This window comes from Lathyrus oleraceus, chromosome 3 (genome assembly GCF_024323335.1).
Source record: "Lathyrus oleraceus cultivar Zhongwan6 chromosome 3, CAAS_Psat_ZW6_1.0, whole genome shotgun sequence".
In the NCBI taxonomy this organism is placed as follows: domain Eukaryota; kingdom Viridiplantae; phylum Streptophyta; class Magnoliopsida; order Fabales; family Fabaceae; genus Lathyrus; species Lathyrus oleraceus.
Window position 1 is genome coordinate 253,675,887 of NC_066581.1, and position 21,313 is coordinate 253,697,199.

Below are 21,313 nucleotides of genomic sequence, written 5' to 3' on the forward strand. Positions count from 1 at the left end.
CATATTATAGTCCTAGATTTCCTCACTCTCCTTTGTAAGGTTTTTAATCATGTTATTTCACAATCAAACATATCAACCATGTTTAACACCCATCAAAATAAAATTCATAGAATTTGTAAGACGCATAATACACTATAATATGATATCATAATAATAGCCTTTTTTATTTATTTGAAAAGAACGAAAATTATGTTCAAAGAATAAAATATATGATGATTGCAGAAGTTTATCTATCGCATATAGGCTTTAAGACATCGTGGCATACCCGTCGAGGTGACGTCTTGACCTAAAAGATCAAACGGTATGATACATAGACAAAGAAATCTCTTATGAATTCGAGGATATTCCTTTGTTATTAAGAATTTCATTTTAGAGGATTCCTCGTTCGAAGGGAGGTAGACTACTCAAGAATTTTACATTTTATTTCTGTCGTAATTTTGAATTGGATAACAAATTCAGAAAAAAAGAAAAGTGTATCAATGAAATGTTGCTTGGTCTTTATTGATAACTTGAGTAAAGAGTAAACCTTTTTTATTTTAGATTAGAGGTTTTTTTTTGTCTTTGTGAAAGTTCGAATTCGTGACCTCTAATAGAGAATACATATTGTATTTTTCTTTTTGAAAAGTGAAAATGAGTATTAAAATGTGCCACGTAGGATTATGGAATGATGTGACACAAATGAAGTAGAAGTGTTAGCATGTGTCATGATATAGTCCTGCCACTTCAAATTTAATATATTATATATATTTAAATTATATTCATTTAAAAAAATATGATTAAAGAGTTATATTATAACATCTTATTATGAATTATAATATAGACATTAATATGAATTAATCAACAATAAAAATGAACATTTTACTTGAAAGAAAAAATATATGTTTGTAAGTTGACAATTTTATCTAGAATTTAGTTTTTGCAAATTTTCACTACAAGAAAAACATTGTCCAACGTCATAAAGTTGTGACGTAGAATCAATGTGGTAAAATAAGGATGTTTCGACATGAATTTTATGTCACAAGAATTTTTTAATAATAAAATAAGATTTCAGATGGTGAGACGTGTTAAATTTTTTTAGAAAATGTTGTGTCCTGTTAAACACGCCACGACATATATTTTCAAATTAAAAAAAATGCGCCTGAGATTTCACATAGGGGTAGATTCGAATTTAAAAAAATTAAGTTATAAAGTCAAAGTCATGTCGCAACATACTTTTTAGAAAATTCAAAATAACATGGGAATATTTTCTGAACGAATTAATGGTTTGGTCAGGAAAATATGACCGTTGTGTTAGATCAACATTACCGACGTGGAGATCACGTTGCAAGACAATGGTTACTTTTTGATTGTCACGTGACTCTCACGTTGTTGAGTTGTAACGTGATTTCCACGACGCAAGCAAGGCTATATATTGGCCATTTTTGTTCCTCACACACATCACCTCCATTTTCTCATTTTTCACACATTTCTTCTTCCCTTTTTGCACATTTCTTCTTCCCTCTTCCACTCATTCTTAGATTTGCTCATTAATCCTTATTCGTCGTACCTCAATTTTCTCATCATTTCTCTCTTTCAACTTAGTAAGGTAAGAAGTCATATATTATTTTTCCTTTGTTTAGTTTTCTGTTAATTGAATTTTGTTTTTTTATTAATACACACACACACACACACATATATATACATATATATATATATATATATATATATATATATATATAGTTATATAGTTATATAAAAAACATAATATATTAAATAGTATATATTTTTTTTCCGAATTTAATAAAATGATCTTTTTATATATTAAACAGAATATATTTTTGTAGTAATTTTTTTTATATTAAACAAAATTTATTTTTAATTTTTATTTATTACATAAATTTTTTATATAAGTAAGTAAATTATTTTTATATATTAAATAAAAATAATTAAATTATTTTTATAAGTAAGTAAATTAGTTTTATATATTAAATAAAAATAATTAAATTATTTTTATATATTAAATCAAGTAAATTATTTGTATATATTAAAGTAACTATTATAAGTACGTAAATTATTTTTATATATTAAAGTAACTATTATTAACTAAGTAAAGATATTATTAAGAAATAGATTTTTTTTTGCCGAGGGGGAGGATGAGGAAGATCATGAGAGGGAGGATGAGGATGATCATCAGGGACAGGATCACGTTGCACATTTGAGTGAGTATTAGATTATTGATGTCAGATACTACATTTGGTCCAATGGAAAATCGTATGTTTCAAATTCATAAAAATTTAATTTAAGGAAACATGTTGCCTTTTTTAGATTTAATAATACTTATTTAAATTGTTGTTTAATTTTGAGCCGAGTCGGATTGCTGCCCAATGTATAAGTTATGTTATTCAACAAATGTATAAAAACTCTTGGAAGAGATTTCGAGAACTTTTCAAGGATGATAAAGAGGTTTGGTTTAGAAAATTTAAGGTATAATGGATTTATTTAAGTTATTGTTATTTTAATTATTTTTGTAATTATGATTATCTAACAATTAATTTGAACGTCTGTATTTGGAAAAAATTAACGAGGATAGGATTAAAAAAAATTGGCAGGGCAGAACAACAATCCGACTTTCTGACATGCTACGACGTGTTAGATGTGTTTGGGAAGAGCAAGGTGCTTGTCCTAACTGGATAGGCAAGGAAGTTTTTGATGAACTTCTTGTCTATTGGGATACACCTGGTTTTAAGGCAAGGTCTAAAAATACAAAGAAAATGAGAGCATCTGAAAAGAGGGGTCACCTCAGTGCAGTTGGAAGCATTAGTATCGCAGAACACGCTCGTCATATGGTAATTATAACTACTTCTTTATGTTCTATTTTGATTTACTATATATTTTTAATTAAAACTAATTTTATTAATTAGTCTAAGGATTTTGGGAGACACCCTCGAATGAATGAGATGGTTGCAAAGACTCGTACCAAAAACTTGGGAGAAATTGTTGACGAACGTACCAAATTAGATTTGGTAAGTTGTTTATATTGTATTATTTTATTTAAATTAATTTATGTATATGACTAAATTGTTTAATTTGTTTTAATATCTAATGGTAAAGTTGTGGCATGATTTTTATGTGACAACTAATTTAATGTTTGTGGCCTGAAAATCCCTGGTTATATTTCATTATTTTATTTTATTTAATTCTTATATATTATTTGAGCTATATTCAATTAAAAATTTTCTCTTGTATGTGCATAAGAATTATGACATATTGCCCGCAGAATTTTTAGTTCAAAATCATCAATATACTCTGATAGGTTCAGACCCGATTGATGATCATGTGAATCTTTATATTTGGAATCTAGTAAATGGCGGGAACGGACCTAACATGTGTTTATTTGGTGTTGGATCTTTGCCGGGAACTACAGACAAGGGAATATAACATTATTTGAAATAGTTGCGGACGGAGAATGATTGTCACGCCCATAACAACTAACATCCAAAATAATGGAAACAGTGAGATAATTGGCGCTAATTGAGGCGCGACGATAAATGGCCAAATTGAGGAATTGAAGAAGAGACAAATTGAGATGGAGCAAATAATGCAACAATTACTCTCATAACAAGGGAACCAAATAAATAATTCAATGGACGGTGATGTGGATGATGATGATGTGGACGAAGCTACGGATGATGATGTGGACGAAGCTATGGTAGATGATGATGTTGATTGATTTTTTTCTTTTGTTATTTTAGTTTTAAATATTAATTTTTGTAAATATTTGAAACTATTTTGAATTTAATCATTTTATATTGAACTTAGTATTTTATTTTTAAATATTAGTATTTTTATATTAATTGAAATTAATATTTTTTATTATAACAAATTTATAATTTTTCTTATTAATTTCATAATAAATAAAATTTTAAATTATTATTATTAAATTTTGTAATTAATAAATAAATAAATATTTTTTTAATAAAAAAATAATTTGTGTCGTGGAAAACACGTCGCTAATCATAAATAATTTTTCAAATCAGTGTCGTGAAAAACACGTCGCAAATATGATATTAGTGACATTAAATTTAGGTGGCAAAAATGCAATCATGACCTGCAAACCTGACGTGGAGCAGTGCAGAAATGCAGGAGGATTTTGTGACATGAAAATCACATGGCAAATGTTGTGACGTGAATTTCACGATGCAATTTTGTGACATGATTTTTACGTGGCAAAGAAGTTGTCACAAAAGCTATTGCCTCGTGAAAAATTACGACGCTAATGTTGTTTTGTGACGTGATTTTCACCTTTGTGTCGTGTATATCATGTCGCAACATACCGTTTTTTGTAGTGTTTAATAACTTTAAAAAATATTACTTATAATCATTTTTTATATTTTTATTCTCGTGTCTCTTTTGACATAGAAATCAATAATGTTATTCTTTGTCTATAGTTTATTTGTTCGTCGTAATATGGAGAATGTAATAGTGAAGTTTATCAATAAAATTAAAAGTGTTGCATTCTCGATCATAATTCAATATCAAGAAATAGTGGCAAGCCTTTGAAATTTGTGTAATAACTAATCTGACACTAAATACATTTGTTTCAACTTTTACCTTTGCTATGATTTCAAGAAAACGAAAAATATTTAATAATTTTTGGATTCACAAATCTCTTTTATTTTTAAAATTTGAGCAAATATACTTAGTAAAAGTAATTGTTGGATTGTTAGATTATTTTATTCAAAATGGGTGTGACATTATATTAACAAAATATATCAAAGTTTTTTTTTTAATCTTTTTTGTTATAATATTAAAAAATTATTTCAAGAAAAATAATAATGTTATATAAGATTTAAGCAAATAATATATATTAAAATTTGAAAATAGTTGTTATGTTAATATATTTTTAGTTTAGCCAAGGTTCGAGCTCACGATCTCAATAAAAGAATAATATGTACTTTGACATTTTAAAAAATAAATGTGAGTTTTTGGAGGTGCCAGAGAAGACTAATGATGATGTGTCAAATATAGAGTATTTGACATATGATGTGTCGTGATATAATTCGAAGATTTAATATTGAAATTTAAATTAAATTTCATTTTTTGTAAATATATTTAAAGAGTTATATTATAACATCTTATTATGAATTATAATATAGACAAAAATATGAATTAATCAACAATAAAAATTAACATTTTGCTTGAAAGAAAAAATATATGTTTGTAAGTTGACAATTATATCTAGAATATAGATTTTACAAATTTTAATAACTCTAAAAAATGTTACTTGTGATCTTTTTTTATATTTAGATTCTCATGTCTCTTTAACACTCATATGTGAGAAATCAATAAAGTTATTTTTTGTATATAGTTTATTTGTTCGTGTAATATGAAGAAAGTAATAGTGATGTTTATCAATAATTGCATCTTTATAATTATTGTGACGAAATCAATTATCTCTTTTTTCGAGTTATTTAAGGAGTGACATTGTCATTTTTATTAATAGACAAAAAATATTTTCATTTTTATGGATATTAGATTAGTTCTCATAATTTTTTATCGAAGTATTTGAAAATTGATTAATTTCATTTTTGTAAGAATTGAATCAACTCTCATAGTTTTTATCAAATTATTTAAAAATTATTAATTTAATATTTTTAATAAGAAATTAGTGTGTGCAATAAAAAATAGAATAAAATTTTAATAATATGAGTTTTGATGTATGGTGGATATAAAATTTGTACATGTATGTAGTTTATAATAATATGGGTTTCCATGTATTATGGATGTACAATTTGTATGAGTATATAATATTATATATAGAATAGAGAAGCAACAAAAATAAATCAATGAGTATACATGATTTTTAGTTAGTGGAATAGAAGGTGATAAGTCATAGAATTTGAAAATAGAAGTATTTTAATTAAAAAATAATTATAAATGAAATGTCATACATTTTTCTAAAATAAATAATATTAGTTTTATAATGTTGTATTTTGAAGAGTGTCACATCATATTTTTAGTCATAAAGCTTAATTTTAATATATTATAATTATTTATAAATGAAATGTTAAACGTTTTTTTAAAATAAATAATAGGAGTTTTAGAATGTTGAATTTTAAAGAGTGACACATCAGATTTTTATTGATATGACGAGTAAGTAAATGATTTGTCAACAAAATAGTGCGAGACTTAGTTTTAATATATTACAAAAATATATATAGTTGGAATAATGATTTTCTTATTTGATTATTTTTGTTAAAAATGAGAACTTTCTCTGTGTTTTCCAAGGTTCGAACCCGTGACTTCCAATGGAGATTAAATATTGTATTTGTATATTTGAAAAGTCAAAATAAGATTTTGGAGGTGCCATAGAGGACTCTAGGATGATGTGGCACGAATGTAATAGACTTGTTAATGCTTAAGATTTCTCTTGTATGGGCATAAGAATTATGACATATTGCTCGCAGAATTTTTAGTTCAAAATCCTCAATATACTCTGATAGGTTCAGACCCGATTGATGATCGTGTGAATCTTTATATTTGGAATCTAGTAAATGGCCGGAACGGACCTAACATGTGTTTATTTGGTGTTGGATCTTTGCCGGGAACTACAGACCAGGGAATAGAACATTATTTGAAATAGTTGCGGACGGAGAATGATTGTCACGCCCACAACAACTGACATATGAAATAATGGAAACAGTGAGATAAATGGCACTAATTGAGGCGCGACACGAGGCGACGATAAATGGCCAAATTGAGGAATTGAAGAAGAGACAAATTGAGATGGAGCAAATAATGCAACAATTACTCTCACAACATGGGAATCAAATAAATAATTCAATGGACGGTGATGTGAATGATGATGATGTGGACGAAGCTACGGATGATGATGTGGACGAAGCTATGGTAGATGATGATGTTGATTGATTTTTTTCATTTGTTATTTTAGTTTTAAATATTAATTTTTGTAAAATATTTGTAACTATTTTGAATTTAATCATTTTATATTGAAATTAGTATTTTATTTTTAAATATTAGTATTTTTTATTATTAATTGAAATTAATATTTTTTATTATAATAAATTTATAATTTTTTATTATTAATATCATAATAAATAAATTTTTAAATAATTATTATTAAATTTTGTAATTAATAAAATATTAAATAGTTTTTTAATAAAAAAATAATTTGTGTCGTGGGAAACACGTCGCTAATCATAAATAATTTTTCAAATCAGTGTCGTGAAAAACACGTCGCAAATATGATATTTGTGACGATAAATTCACGTGGAAAAAATGCAATCATGGCCTGCAAACCTGACGTGGAGCAGTGCAGAAATGCAGGAGGATTTTGTGACGTGAAAATCACGTGGCAAATGTTGTGACGTGAATTTCACGATGCAATTTTGTGACATGATTTTCACGTGGCAAAGAAGTTGTCACAAAAGCTATGGCCTCGTGAAAAATTACGACGCTAATGTTGTTTTGTGACGTGATTTTCACCTTTGTGTCGTGAAAATCATGTCGCAACATACTGTTTTTTTGTAGTGTTTAATAACTCTAAAAAATATTACTTGTGATCATTTTTTATATTTTTATTCTCGTGTCTCTTTTGACACAGAAACCAATAATGTTATTCTTTGTCTATAGTTTATTTATTCGTCATAATATGGAGAATGTAATTGTGAAGTTTATCAATAAAATTAAAAAGTGTTGCATTCTCGATCATATTCCAATATCAACAAATAGTGACAAGTCTTTGAAATTTGTGTAATAACTAATCTGACACTAAATACATTTGTTTCAACTTTTACCTTTGCTATGATTTCAAGAAAACCAAAAATATTTAATAATTTTTGGATTCACAAATCTCTTTTATTTTTAAAATTTGAGCAAATATACTTAGTAGAAGTAATTGTTGGATGGTTAGATTATTTTATTCAAAATGGGTGTGACATTATATTAACAAAATATATCAAAGTTTTTTTTATCTTTTTTGTTATAAAATTAAAAAATTATTTCAAGAAAAATAATAATGTTATATAAGATTTAAGCAAATAATATATATTAAAATTACAAAATAGTTGTTATGTTAATATATTTTTAGTTTAGCCAAGGTTCGAGCTCACGATCTCAACAAAAGAATAATATGTACTTTGACATTTTAAAAAATAAATGTGATTTTTTGGAGGTGCCAGATAAGACTAATGATGATGTATCAAATATAGAGTATTTGAAATATGATGTGTCGTGATATAATCCAAAAATTTAATATTGAAATTTAAATTAAATTTCATTTTTTGTAAATATATTTAAAGAGTTATATTATAACATCTTATTATGAATTATAGTATAGACAAAAATATGAATTAATCAACCATAAAAATTAACATTTTGCTTGAAAGAAAAAATACATGTTTGTAAGTTGACAATTATATCTAGAATATAGATTTTACAAATTTTAATAACTCTAAAAAATATTACTTGTGATCTTTTTTTATATTTAGATTCTCATGTCTCTTTGACACTCATATGTGAGAAATCAATAAAGTTATTTTTTGTATATAGTTTATTTGTTCGTGTAATATGAAGAAAGTAACAGTGATGTTTATCAATAATTGCATCTTTATAATTGTTGTGACGAAATCAATTATCTCTTTTTTTGAGTTATTTAAGGAGTGACATTGTCATTTTTATTAATAGACAAAAAATATTTTCATTTTTATGGATATTAGATTAGTTCTCATAATTTTTTATCGAAGTATTTGAAAATTGATTAATTTCATTTTTGTACGAATTGAATCAACTCTCATAGTTTTTATCAAATTATTTAAAAATTAGTTAATTTAATATTTTTAATAAGAAAATAGTGTGTGCAATAAAAAATAGAATAAAGTTTTAATAATATGAGTTTTGATGTATGGTGGATATAAAATTTGTACATATATGTAGTTTATAATAATATGGGTTTCCATGTATTTTGGATGTACAATTTGTATGAGTATATAATATTATATATAGAATAGAGAAGCAACAAAAATAAATAAATGAGTATACATGATTTTTAGTTAGTGGAATAGAAGGTGATAAGTCATCGAATTTGAAAATAGAAGTATTTTAATTAAAAAATAATTATGCATGAAATGTTATATATTTTTCTAAAATAAATAATATTAGTTTTACAATGTTGTATTTTGAAGAGTGCCACATCAGATTTTTAGTAATAAAGCTTAATTTTAATATATTATAATTATTTATAAATGAAATGTTAAACATTTTTTTAAAATAAATAATATGAGTTCTAGAATGTTGAATTTTAAAGAGTGACACATCAGATTTTTAGTAATGTGACGAGTAAGTAAATGATTTGTCAACAAAATAGTGTGAGACTTAGTTTTAATATATTACAAGAATATATATAGTTGGAATAGTGATTTTCTTATTTGATCATTTTTGTTAAAAATGAGAACTTTCTCTGTGTTTTCCAAGGTTCGAACCCGTGACTTCCAATGGAGATTAAATATTGTATTTGTATATTTGAAAAGTCAAAATAAGATTTTGGAGGTGCCACATAGGACTCTAGGATGATGTGACACGAATGTAATAGACTTGTTAACATATGTCATAATATAATGTGATGCTTCAGATTTAATATATTATATAGATTATTCTCAATATTATTATTATACTCTATAAGGTCAAACGTGTAGCTAAATTTAAATAACTATAAAATAATTTTTGTTTTATTTTGATTCTCGTGTTTTTTTAGTAGTTATCTGTTAGGAAAAAGGATAGTAAACCTAGATTTCGAGGACTAGGAACCTCCACAGAATAAGAGAAAGAGAGAGATTGGTATGAAAACTTGCTTATTTTATTCATTCCTTAAACATTCTATTTATAAGCAATACATAACAAACTGATAGTGACAGAATGCATTCAAAAGGAAGAATCTAGAGAATAATCTTTGCAAGATTTGGTGAATCCAATGATAAGCTGCCAGCTCATTTTCTCATAGCTGAATTTGTTGCATCTTGAGTGACATAATCTTCTAGATATCTTGGTTTAATGATCTTTCTTTTGGGCTTATCATTGTGGGCTTCTTCGGTCATCCCTTCTTTGGTCCACATGCTATCATTCCCCAGCTCATCCGGAAGCACCTTGTCCTCAAGGTGGTAAGTTCCCTTAAGAGTCTCCCAATCCTCCCAAGATGTATCATCAGCATGAAGACCCTGCCATTGCACTAACACCTCAAGACGCGGTTCCGTTGTCTGAGTCCAATGAGTGTTGAGTATCACCATGGGAATGATGATAGGCTGATTCTCTACTGTGTCAGGTGGTAGAGTTGCCACAGGAACTGATGTAGCAGCAGCTTGGTGAAATGGTTTGAGCATCGAACAATGAAAAACCGGATGAATTTTGGACTCGGACGGTAGCTGTAGTCTGTACGCGACGGCGCCAATTCTCTCCAGAATTTGAAATGGACCATAAAAGCGTTTGTGTAACTTGGAATAGGTTGTGTTAGTTACCGAAGTTTGCCGATGTGGACGAAGTTTAACCAATACCCAATCCCTTACGTCATACTGCACATCACGTCTGTGTGTATCAGCAATTTGTTTCATAACCCGCTGTGCCTTGGCCAATTTGTGTCGTAATTCAGTCAGCATAGACTCGCGAGAGGCTAGCAATTCGTCCACAGCTTCAATTGATGAAGTTCCTGCCAAATATTGTGCCACAGTGGGTGGAGGTTTCCCAAATGTAATCTCAAATGGAGATTTGCCAGTACCAGAATGCTGAGATGTATTGTAAGACCATTCTGCCCATATCAAGTACTTTCCCCACGTTGTCGGTTTGGTATGGACAAAAGTGCGCAAGTATTGTTCGATGACTCTGTTCAAAACTTCAGTTTGCCCATCTGTTTGTGGATGGTATGATGAACTCATCCGTAGCTTGGTACCACTTAATTTAAAAAGCTCGCGCCAAAAGCGGCTCACAAAAAGAGGATCACGATCGGACACCAAGCTTCGTGGCATGCCATGAATTTTCCCCACAATTTCAAGAAACAACAGTGCTACTTTGTAAGCCGTGTAATGGGGTTGCAACATGCCCAAATGCACACCCTTGGAAAATCGGTCAACTACTACGAGAATTGTCGTGTGACCTTGATACGCAGGTAATCCAACAATGAAATCTAAGGACAAATCCTCCCAAGGAGCATGTGGGAGAGGTAAAGGACACAATAAACCAGCTGCCTTCTTTGTTTCATATTTGGAATGTTGACAATCCAAACAAGTAAGAACATAGCGTTGTACATCCTCCCTGATTCCTGTCCAAATAAAATTGGGGCTGATGCGTGCCAATGTTTTGGTAACGCCCATATGACCGCCTGTGGGGGTTTTGTGGAACTCCTCAAGTAAAAGTTGGATGAAAGGAGTGGTTCGAGGTAACCATATTCGCTCCTTGTAATAAATCAGATCATGAGCCACCTTAAAATCTGGACTGCTAGTGGGGTTGGCATGAATTTGTTGCAGTTTGGTGTTGAACTCGAGTTGTTGTAAAAGTTCCTTCTTCAGGGATTTTAAAAAAGAGAAACTGGGCACAGACAAGAAGAGGAATTCGGCAGAAGTCACCTCTGGTATGCGAGAAAGAGCATCAGCCACCACGTTAGTTTTGCCAGAACGGTATTGAATCGTGTAATCATACCCAATCAAACGCGACAGGTACATTTGTTGCTCTGGGGTTTGAATAATCTGAGACATGAGTTCTTTCAAACTTCGATGATCAGTGAGAATGACAAATGAATGACCCAATAGGTATTGACGCCATTTCTTAACAGCGGAGGTAATGGCAAAGAGTTCACGCACATATGTTGAAGCTCGCATCATTTTAGGACAAAAAGGTTTGCTAAAGAAGGCAATTGGGTGGTTCTGTTGGGACAACACAGCCCCCATACCAATTCCAGAAGCATCCGTTTCAACAGTAAATGGCAACGTAAAATTAGGAAGAACCAATACTGGTGCGTGACTAACAGCATGTTTGAGACCATCGAATGCCAATTGCGCTTCAGGTGACCATCCAAATTGATCCTTTTTGAGCAATTGAGTCAAAGGAGCAGCAATGGTTGCATAACCTTTGATGAAACGACGATAAAAACCTGTTAATCCCAGAAAACCGCGGAGAGCTTTGATAGTAGTAGGTTTGGGCCATAGTTGAATTGCTGCAACCTTTTCCTGGACTGGTTCGACCCCCTGTTGTGACACAATATGCCCCAAATATTCAATCTGACGTTGAGCAAATAAGCACTTGGATTGCTTGAGAAAAAATTGTCCAGCTTCTAGGACCTGAAAAGTTTGCTCTACATGCATCAAATGATCCTCAAAATTGGTACTGTAGATTAATATGTCGTCAAAGAACACAATGATAAACCGGCGCAGAAACGGTTTAAAAATGGTGTTCATAGTAGCTTGAAAAGAGGAAGGAGCGTTACAGAGGCCAAATGGCATCACTTTAAACTCATAGTGTCCTTGGTGTGTCCGAAATGCAGTTTTTTTGATGTCATCTTCTTGCATTCGAATCTGATGATATCCTTGTAGCAAATCAAGCTTAGTAAACCACGCAGCGCCCCCCAATTCATCCAACAACTCATCTACTGTTGGAATTGGAAATCGATCCTTGATAGTAATGGCATTCAGTGCGCGGTAATCCACGCAAAACCTCCAAGAGCCGTCTTTCTTCTTAACAAGGAGAACAGGTGAGGAGAAGGGACTAGTGCTGGGCCTTATCACACCATTGTGCAACATTGCGTCAACTTGTTTCTCGATCTCTTGTTTCTGGAAATAAGGGTATCTATAGGGACGGACATTTACAGGTTTGGTTTGTGGAAAAAGGTGGATAGAGTGATTTGTGTCACGGGTAGGTGGAAGAGTGGAGGGTGTCTGGAACAGGGAAGTATACTTGCGAAGAAGTAATTGGATTTGAGGGTTGGTAGTTTGGAGTGAAGGGGGCTCAGGATTCACAACCTGGATATGGAAAAATGCGCTAGCGCCATCAGTGTGAAGGAGACGGCGTATTTGTTGTGCAGATATGTGATGAAGACCACCATCTCTTTCTCCTTTCAATTCAATCATCTTACCCTTTTGCAGAAACTTCATGGTAAGGTCATTGTAATCCGTCAAAATAGGTCCCAATGATTTCATCCATTGTACTCCTAGCACAATATCCGCACCGCTAATAGGGAGCACGTGTAAATCAATGATGAAAGTGTGTGATTGGATATGTATCCGGACTTGGGGGCAAATCTGATGACATTCTATCTCGTTACCATTACCAACCATAACCCTAAGGGATGAAGTGGGTTGGGCCTTAAGCCCAAGTGACTTGACTAACCTCTCTTGGATAAAGTTATGGGTACTACCACCATCGATCAGTATCACCACATTCTGGGTGGAGACCCGGCCCACCATGCGAAGTGTTTCCGGGGCAAGGTTACCCGAAAGGGCATGGAAGCTGATTTGTGCTTGGTCTGGATTCGGGTCAGGATCGTGGGTAAGGGAAATTTCAGATGCGCTGTTGTCGGACTCGAGGTGTTCATCTTCCTCCATTATTAACACAAAGAACTTTGATGCACACTTATGGCCCGGGCTGAACTTCTCATCGCAGTTAAAACACAATCCCTTCTCACGCCGTAGTGACATCTCAGATGGAGTGAGGCGTTTGAAATGAGGTTGAGAAGTTTTGGTGGTGCTAGTGGGGGGTGGTTTGAAATATTGGTGGGTTGTAGGCGGAGTAGGAAGAATACCTTTGGATCGTGAGGATCGACGGCTTTCGTTGATTTTCTCTTCCTGCAAACGAGCCAGAGCAGCCGCCTGAATCAGAGATATCGGTTGCAATGCCTGAACTTCCCGACGAACTTCCGGTACGAGTCCGGAAACGAAACAACTCAAGAGAAAACAAGGAGCTAACCCCACAATACGATTGGCTAGGGTTTCGAATTCCGTCAAGTAATCATGCACCGACCCTTTCTGCGTGAGTTTAAACAACGCCCCCTTTGGATCATCATACTCAGATGGTGCAAAACGAGCTTCCAGTGCATGTAGAAATGATGTCCACGATGGGATCAAAGCATTTTTAGACATCCACTGAAACCATCCCAAGGCTGGGCCTTCCATGTAGAAGGATGCAATCGTCAAACGTTCGGATTCTGGGGTAGCATGATACTCAAAAAATTGGTTGATTTTGAACATCCAACCCACTGCATCGGTGCCGTTGAAGCGCGGTACATCGAGTTTCATACGGTGAGGTTTGTTGGAGTTGTGGGATGAAGAGCCTGATGTAGCTGAATGCGACGGCGGTTCGAGGGCAGAAAGTTTGACGAGGATGTCATCAATTTTGGAGGCCATGAGTGTTTGGGAATTGGTGAGAGTGGTTTGATTTGATGTTAATCGTGCGATGGCATCGTCGATAACTTTCGAACGAGTGTCGTCAGCCATGGAAGGAGGACAATGAAAGCACCAAAATTGTTAGGAAAAAGGATAGTAAACCTAGATTTTGAGGACTAGGAACCTCCACAGAATAAGAGAAAGAGAGAGATTGGTATGAAAACTTGCTTATTTTATTCATTCCTTAAACATTCTATTTATAAGCAATACATAACAAACTGATAGTGACAGAATGCATTCAAAAGGAAGAATCTAGAGAATAATCTTTGCAAGATTTGGTGAATCCAATGATAAGCTGCCAGCTCATTTTCTCATAGCTGAATTTGTTGCATCTTGAGTGACATAATCTTCTAGATATCTTGGTTTAATGATCTTTCTTTTGGGCTTATCATTGTGGGCTTCTTCGGTCATCCCTTCTTTGGTCCACATGCTATCATTATCTTTAATTTTTATATTTAATTTTAAATTCTTAAAGATTTGTATTCTCAGTGTTAAACAAAATTAAAAGCTTATTTGCAAATATTATCGAGTAAAATTTTATTAGCTTTAAAATTTATATTTGTTTTTGTCAAACTTTAGTTATCTAATGAATAAAGAATTAAAATCCTAGTTGCTATATTAATTTAATTGTTTTTTAAATAATTATTTTAATTTTATTAATGGGATTATAAAAATTTATCTGATTTTGTCGTTGATATCAATTCAAATATGAGTGTTATTTTTTTAGACATTATTCTCAATATTTTTATTATACTCTATAAGGTCAAATTGTTATTTTAAAGTTGAAATTTATAAGAATATATATATAGTTGGAATAATGATTTTCTTTTTAGATCATTTTTTGTTAAAAATGAGAACTTTCTCTGTGTTTACCAAGGTTCGAACCTGTGACTTCCAATGGAGATTAAATATTGTAATTGTATATTTGAAAAATCAAAATAAGATTTTGGAGGTGCCACATAGGACTCTAGGATGATGTGGCACGAATGTAATAGACTTGTTAACATGTGTCATAGTATAATGCGATGCTTCAGATTTAATATATTATATAAATAATATATGTTAAAATCATTTTCCTTTTAGTCTCTAAAGTTAAAATCCATAGGAAACTTGTAGATTTTTTTACACATTTAACTTTAGGGACTAAAATCAAATGAAATTCAACATTTAAGGACTTTACTAAAAAAAGATACAAGGACAAAAAACAAAAACACGTCAACTTACAAGGATCAATTGACTATTTAAGCCGTACTAATTTTAATTTACATGATTTGATAGTATTTTTTTAATTACTAATAGCTACTTGTTGATGTAAATGTAGTAAGCTTTTAAGTTTGAAGAAACTGATCAGGAAAAGTTGAAGAATAAGTTGATCTTTTATGCTAGTGACCGTTGGAGGGACTTAAAGTCACAACTCACATGTGCTTACATTACGAAGCTTAAGTCTACTCTTGAGCATCCATATGTGAAATATAATTATACTGAGAAACACGTTTGAGAGAAGCTTGTCAAGTCTCGTAGTTCTGGCGATTTTTTGGTTAGTAGTAATCATATTTTTTGAAGAATAATATTATTGTGTTTTATGTTGATGCTATTTAGATACAATCATGTAAATTAATATCTTAATTATGTTTATAACAGGTTAAAAGTCAATCAGGAAAGGTAAAAAAGGAAGGAAAAAAATCCCCATAGATTGTCTCGTGTGGGTTACAAGAAATTTGAAGAAGAAATTATTAATGCAAAAACAACAACTTGGAGATAACTCAATAAGTCGTTATCGCAACTCGTCTATACCAACTTTGAGAAGTGGAAACAGTCTGATAAAGATCAACTGCAGAATTCACTTCAGATGTCTCACGTGCAGTCACTGAGAATATTGTAAGTAGATTTATTTGTCAATTAGAATATTAAATGTATGATTTGTTATGTGTAATTTAAATCGCTTTGATAATGATATCTTATTCATGTTGTGAGTATGATTTACTGGTTGATATGATCAGTCAATGTTCCTTTGTTCCACATGTATGATATGATATATTAGTAGAAGCAATTGGAACAAAGGAGAATGGTGGACGTGTCTATGGTGTTGGACAAGGCATTTACCTGAGATTATACTTTGCAACATCAAGAAAGAGTAAAGATTTGCAAAAGAAAGAGATAAACAAACTCTTTGATAAAAAGTTAACATGGGAATGGGAGTCCCAAAAGAAATAAATGGACGAGTACTAAGATAAGAAGTTTGAAGAAAGATTAGCACATGAGTGGGATTGCAAAAGAAAGAGTTGGACGAGATGTACGATAAGAAGTTGGAAGAAAGATTAGCATAAGAGCAGGAATTGAACAAGAGTTGGGCGAGCTTTATGAAGTATGTTAAACTTGTGTTTTGTGTGTTGCATCTGTTTTGTGGTCTTATAACATGACATATGCGTTGTGTGTTGCTATTATTTTTATGATGCAGAAATTGGCACCACTGGGTGTAAACATCCAACCGAGTATAAATATGATAAATTGCTCGAAAAAGTTGTTTTAGGTGGTGCGAGCACAAAATGAAGTTATTCAGACACTCATACTCATATCCAAAATGGAACAACAGTTCCTTGTGACGATTCACTAAGGTTGGGAATCGAACCCATGATCTAGCGATATTTCATCAAGATTGATTGTCATGACTGTGGTTAAATGTGACGCGCTACCTAGTTTCTCAACACAATCATTCACCTATGGTAGAAAATAACACACTTACTATCACACCCTATGTTATACAAACCATCACCCATAGTAAAATCATTATTCCAACTTGTGGTAAAATGAACTTTTTGTAGTAGTGTTTATAAATGATAATATAACTAATAGTGATACATAATATAACTTAATAAAATACTATGAAAAGGAACTTCACTCAGTTTATTAAAAGCTTATCCTGCTGACTGACAGTTATGAAACATCAAGATCATATTATTATCATGAAATGGCAATGTATGTATAGCAAACAAATGTTATTTTTCTTGATAAATGACCAATCAATATAGAATTACAGATACATATATAAAGGCTTCCTTAGGTTCAACCTTGAAATATTACATAGTTGATCAAATGATATAACGGTGACAAGACAAGAACAAATAATTTATGATACAAATACTTACAAGAAGAGATTTATGGTAAAGTAAGTGGTAAAAGTATGCATGAAAATTCAAATGTCACCATCTCTTTTGCATTCAGAGGGAATTTGAGGTAAACGTTTTCTATCAGTGCAGTAATTGTAAATGGTGTATTTCTCTCTCACCCACTTTAAGCTACGCCATTGAGCTGCATCAAGATCACGAAACTCTGCTTGATCCCACCATCTCTTTCCCTGTGTTGCGCAGAATTTTGAATTAACAGATGCTTCACATCCATCAATGTGGAAACTTTTGTAACCTGCTATGAATGGTGCTTTTGACCAATCTGTTTTCTCTAAACCACCTCTTGTTGCCCAATCATCTGCGTTCCATAAACTGTTGTATATCTTCATTGGTTGGTCAAATGGAAATTTCACTCCTAAATCTTTGCTGTTCTTGAACACTCTTATTGGAACATCATCCACATAGAAACTGCAATCAAATCAATCATATAGGTTAAGCTATATTGTTTTATCAATATTGCAATAGTAGTTGAGTCAAGTAATGCTTACACAATCTGGTACATGTTCCATAGAATGGAGTATCTGTGAAATTCTTTTGTTGGATCAAACCAAAGAAATATCCTTTGTTCTTTGTTACCTTGTCCACCAGTGAACACATTTGTTTGTAAAATGTAAGGTTGTCCTGTTCTGTTCCCCAAGAACTCGAAATCTATCTCATCATGTTCAGCATTTTGTGAAGATAACTGCATGAAAAGTAGTTCCATTCACAACTAATGTCATTACTAGTAAAAATAGAAACAGAAAACTATAATTTTATGTACATGTACTACATACGTAGAAAGCAGTAACTGTTCCAGCAGAATCACCAGGAACCATCTTAATGTTCATACTGAAATGACCAAACAAGTATGAACCTTTGGACTGAAAACCAGTACCTGTTCAAAAACTAGTTAGATACATGAACAGTGTAGTGACAGGTTTAAAACTATACAGGGAATAATAATAATACAGTACTAACCAGTGGACTTATCAAGATGAAGCTGAATCTCAGAACCGCCATTGAAGTATTTGATATGATCAAAAGCCCAAGTAGGGTAATAGTTTCTACCAAATGGTACATCCACTGGCTTCCTTGGGAGAGCACAGAATGAAGAAGAAACAAGTGATGCTAGAATCAAACACACTGTCCAAAATGAAGAACCCATGTTGTGTGTTGTTGTGTTCAAATAAGTGGCTAAGACTTGGGTATATATAAGCCCAAGACCCTTGGCTTAGAGGGTTATGGACCCATGTTCCTCTCTCGTTCATTATGTATGTGTCTTGTTGTTATTTATTATTTTCATGGAGGGTGGGAGGCAAAGGATCATGTATTAGGCTTTGTTAGGATTTTAGCGTTGTAACCAACCGATAATGGGACCCTATTACGCGTTTATTATGTATTGTTAACTTCTATATAGCTAATCATCCATCATTTCACAATTAGAGTACAAATATTTAGAAATATATAAACATTTTATTGCTCAAAATTGTAATCATCATTCAATTGTGATAATATAGTAATCTCTATTTGAAAAATATAAATTAATTAAATTATTTTGTCACTCTTATCTTTAAGGTGGACTCGTCTATCAGTTTGGAGGATTTCTGTCCTATTTCGTTGGCCAACAATTCATGGGTCAACAGGAGAGAGCATTTATATTCATTAGATTCTTTCTTTATGAGTAACACATATTGTAAGAGACTATTCCCTTAGATTTTTTGACCTTACTATAAATAGCAAGGAAGAATAAATGTGTCATGATGAAAGCTATTGAACATGTCGAAAACTATGCATGTGGCAAGTGTGGTCTAAGCAGCTGAAGGTCGAGGAGCGTTAGTAGCATCTATGAACTTAGTGGAAATTTCAAATGTTCTAGGTGGTTATTTGACCCGATTGAAAGAGCGAGTATTGGATTAGAACAAGTGGTTAATCGAAGACACGTGGAGGCTCGTCGAAGATAACAGCTGCATGGAAGTAAAACGCGTCGTGTTTGCTTATTCGACCGTTTGTAGGTGGTTATTTTAGATTAGTATATAAGGGGATGTCTGTTTACATTATAGGGATCTGTAATTGTACTCATATTTATAAATTCCAAGCACTTTTACATTCAAGTCTTTTTTTTCATTCATTTACATTTCGATCATTTTTTATTTTATCTTCCTTTTTACATTTCGATTTCAGTTATCTTTGTCTTCGAAATCTTTTATATTCCAAGTCTTGTCAAAATTATACATCGTTATCTTCACATTGTGTTTTTGATTTCAATCATAACACGGTGTTCAAAGGTTTAAATTCACACAAATATGTTCCGGAAGATTTTCGAGTTTGATCTCTTAAGTATGAATAGAAATTTGTTTTATTTAACAAATTTACCAATAAACAAATTGGCATAATTAACACGCCTAGTGGGACCCTTTTTGTGTGAATTATTGATTTTGTCTTAAAAAATATCATTTATAAGTTTTTAATTTTCATTAATTTCTCATTTCTGAGTGTGCATGAGACTAAGAAGTGGTAGAATAACAAAGAGAGAAGTTAGGAATCCTATAAGGAGATACGCTAGGAGATTGGTTATTCCCATAAATAACAATGGAGAACAACCCTCTAATACCACTAGGACAAGCACGGTCGCTGCAATGTCGACTGAACCAATCCCTTCAAGTACTGTCAAAACAGCTGTCGCGTCGCGAAAAATACAGAGTCACCACCGAATTTTATTTATTCCAAAGGAAAGTGAAAATAACGATAAAACCCCAAGAGAATGGTCTTCGTAACCAAGAGCAGATTTAGAAGCCGGTTATGCAAGGGGAAGGTACTAACACCCCTCACATCCATTGTACTCAATGGGAACCACTTTGTTTCTTCTTCTTGCATATTGATGTTTTTATCTGAAGGTTACTTGCTATCATGTAATGGAGAGAAATGAGTGGGAAAAAGAAAATATAATATTTAATGTGCTCGCAAAGGATTCAAACCCTTGTGCCTATGTATCGTCATTTGTGCAATAAGGAAATCAGAGCTTCGAAGTTCTGATCACAAAAAGGAGTGTTTGTTGATTGTTTTTAATGAACAATGTTAACGTTTTCATTCTAGCAGTTAACTTGATTGTAAGCTCATGTCTTGGGAGGCTTATTATGTATTGTTAACTTCTATATAGCTAATCATCCATCATTTCACAATTAAAATGCAAATACTTAGAAATATATAAACATTTTATTGCTTGAAATTGTAATCATCAATCAGTTTAATCCTTCCAAAAGAATAATTTAATCATCTATATTAGAAAAAACACCAATCAATTGAATCATCTTTTCAAATTTTAAATCAACATTTTCAAATTACATAAATTTCAATATAAAAATTATATTTAAATTTAAAAACTATGAATTCTAGTTTCAAGTAGAATCAATTCTGAAGGCAGAATCAGTTGATTTTGGATTTTGAAAATAGCCATAGAAGAAGTTATCGGGATGAGTCGCGGAACAATTCGCTCTCTTCAATACATTTCACAACACTGTAAAAAATAATGCAAAGCAGTCGAACTATTATGCCGCCTCCAGGATAAAACAATTCAGTTCTATATTATACGATTACTACTTGCACAATAGATACTCGATCTATAAATACACTCTTTGATGGTATAAAGACTATTCGAATATGATATAAATACCACTCGTAGTATTTTGTACAAAGACTATTCGAATATGGTATAAATACTACTTATAGATTGTC

At 31.7% G+C, this 21,313-nt stretch overlaps 1 protein-coding gene across 1 annotated transcript; it reads right to left on the minus strand.

The window, feature by feature from the left end:
- Window positions 1-17,385: 17,385 nt before the first annotated feature.
- Window positions 17,386-18,771, minus strand: LOC127126710 (xyloglucan endotransglucosylase/hydrolase 1). The gene is made up of 4 exons (XM_051055689.1): window positions 18,560-18,771; window positions 18,376-18,476; window positions 18,091-18,284; window positions 17,386-18,010 (listed from the first exon to the last, which is right to left on the minus strand). Exons 1-4 carry the CDS (start codon window positions 18,744-18,746, stop codon window positions 17,611-17,613), a joined length of 882 nt encoding a protein of 293 aa, XP_050911646.1. The 5' UTR covers window positions 18,747-18,771; the 3' UTR covers window positions 17,386-17,610.
- Between the last annotated feature and the right edge of the window lie 2,542 nt (window positions 18,772-21,313).

What these genes read in the sequence shown, in the direction of transcription:
- LOC127126710 (XM_051055689.1), bottom strand. Translation starts at nt 18,746, where the DNA reads ATGGGTTCTTCATTTTGGACAGTGTGTTTGATTCTAGCATCACTTGTT. An exon ending in GAACAGTTACTGCTTTCTAC is followed by an intron (nt 18,285 to 18,375) that starts GTATGTAGTACA and finishes CTTTTCATGCAG; the next exon opens with TTATCTTCACAAAATGCTGA. An exon ending in TGGAACATGTACCAGATTGT is followed by an intron (nt 18,011 to 18,090) that starts GTAAGCATTACT and finishes ATTTGATTGCAG; the next exon opens with TTTCTATGTGGATGATGTTC.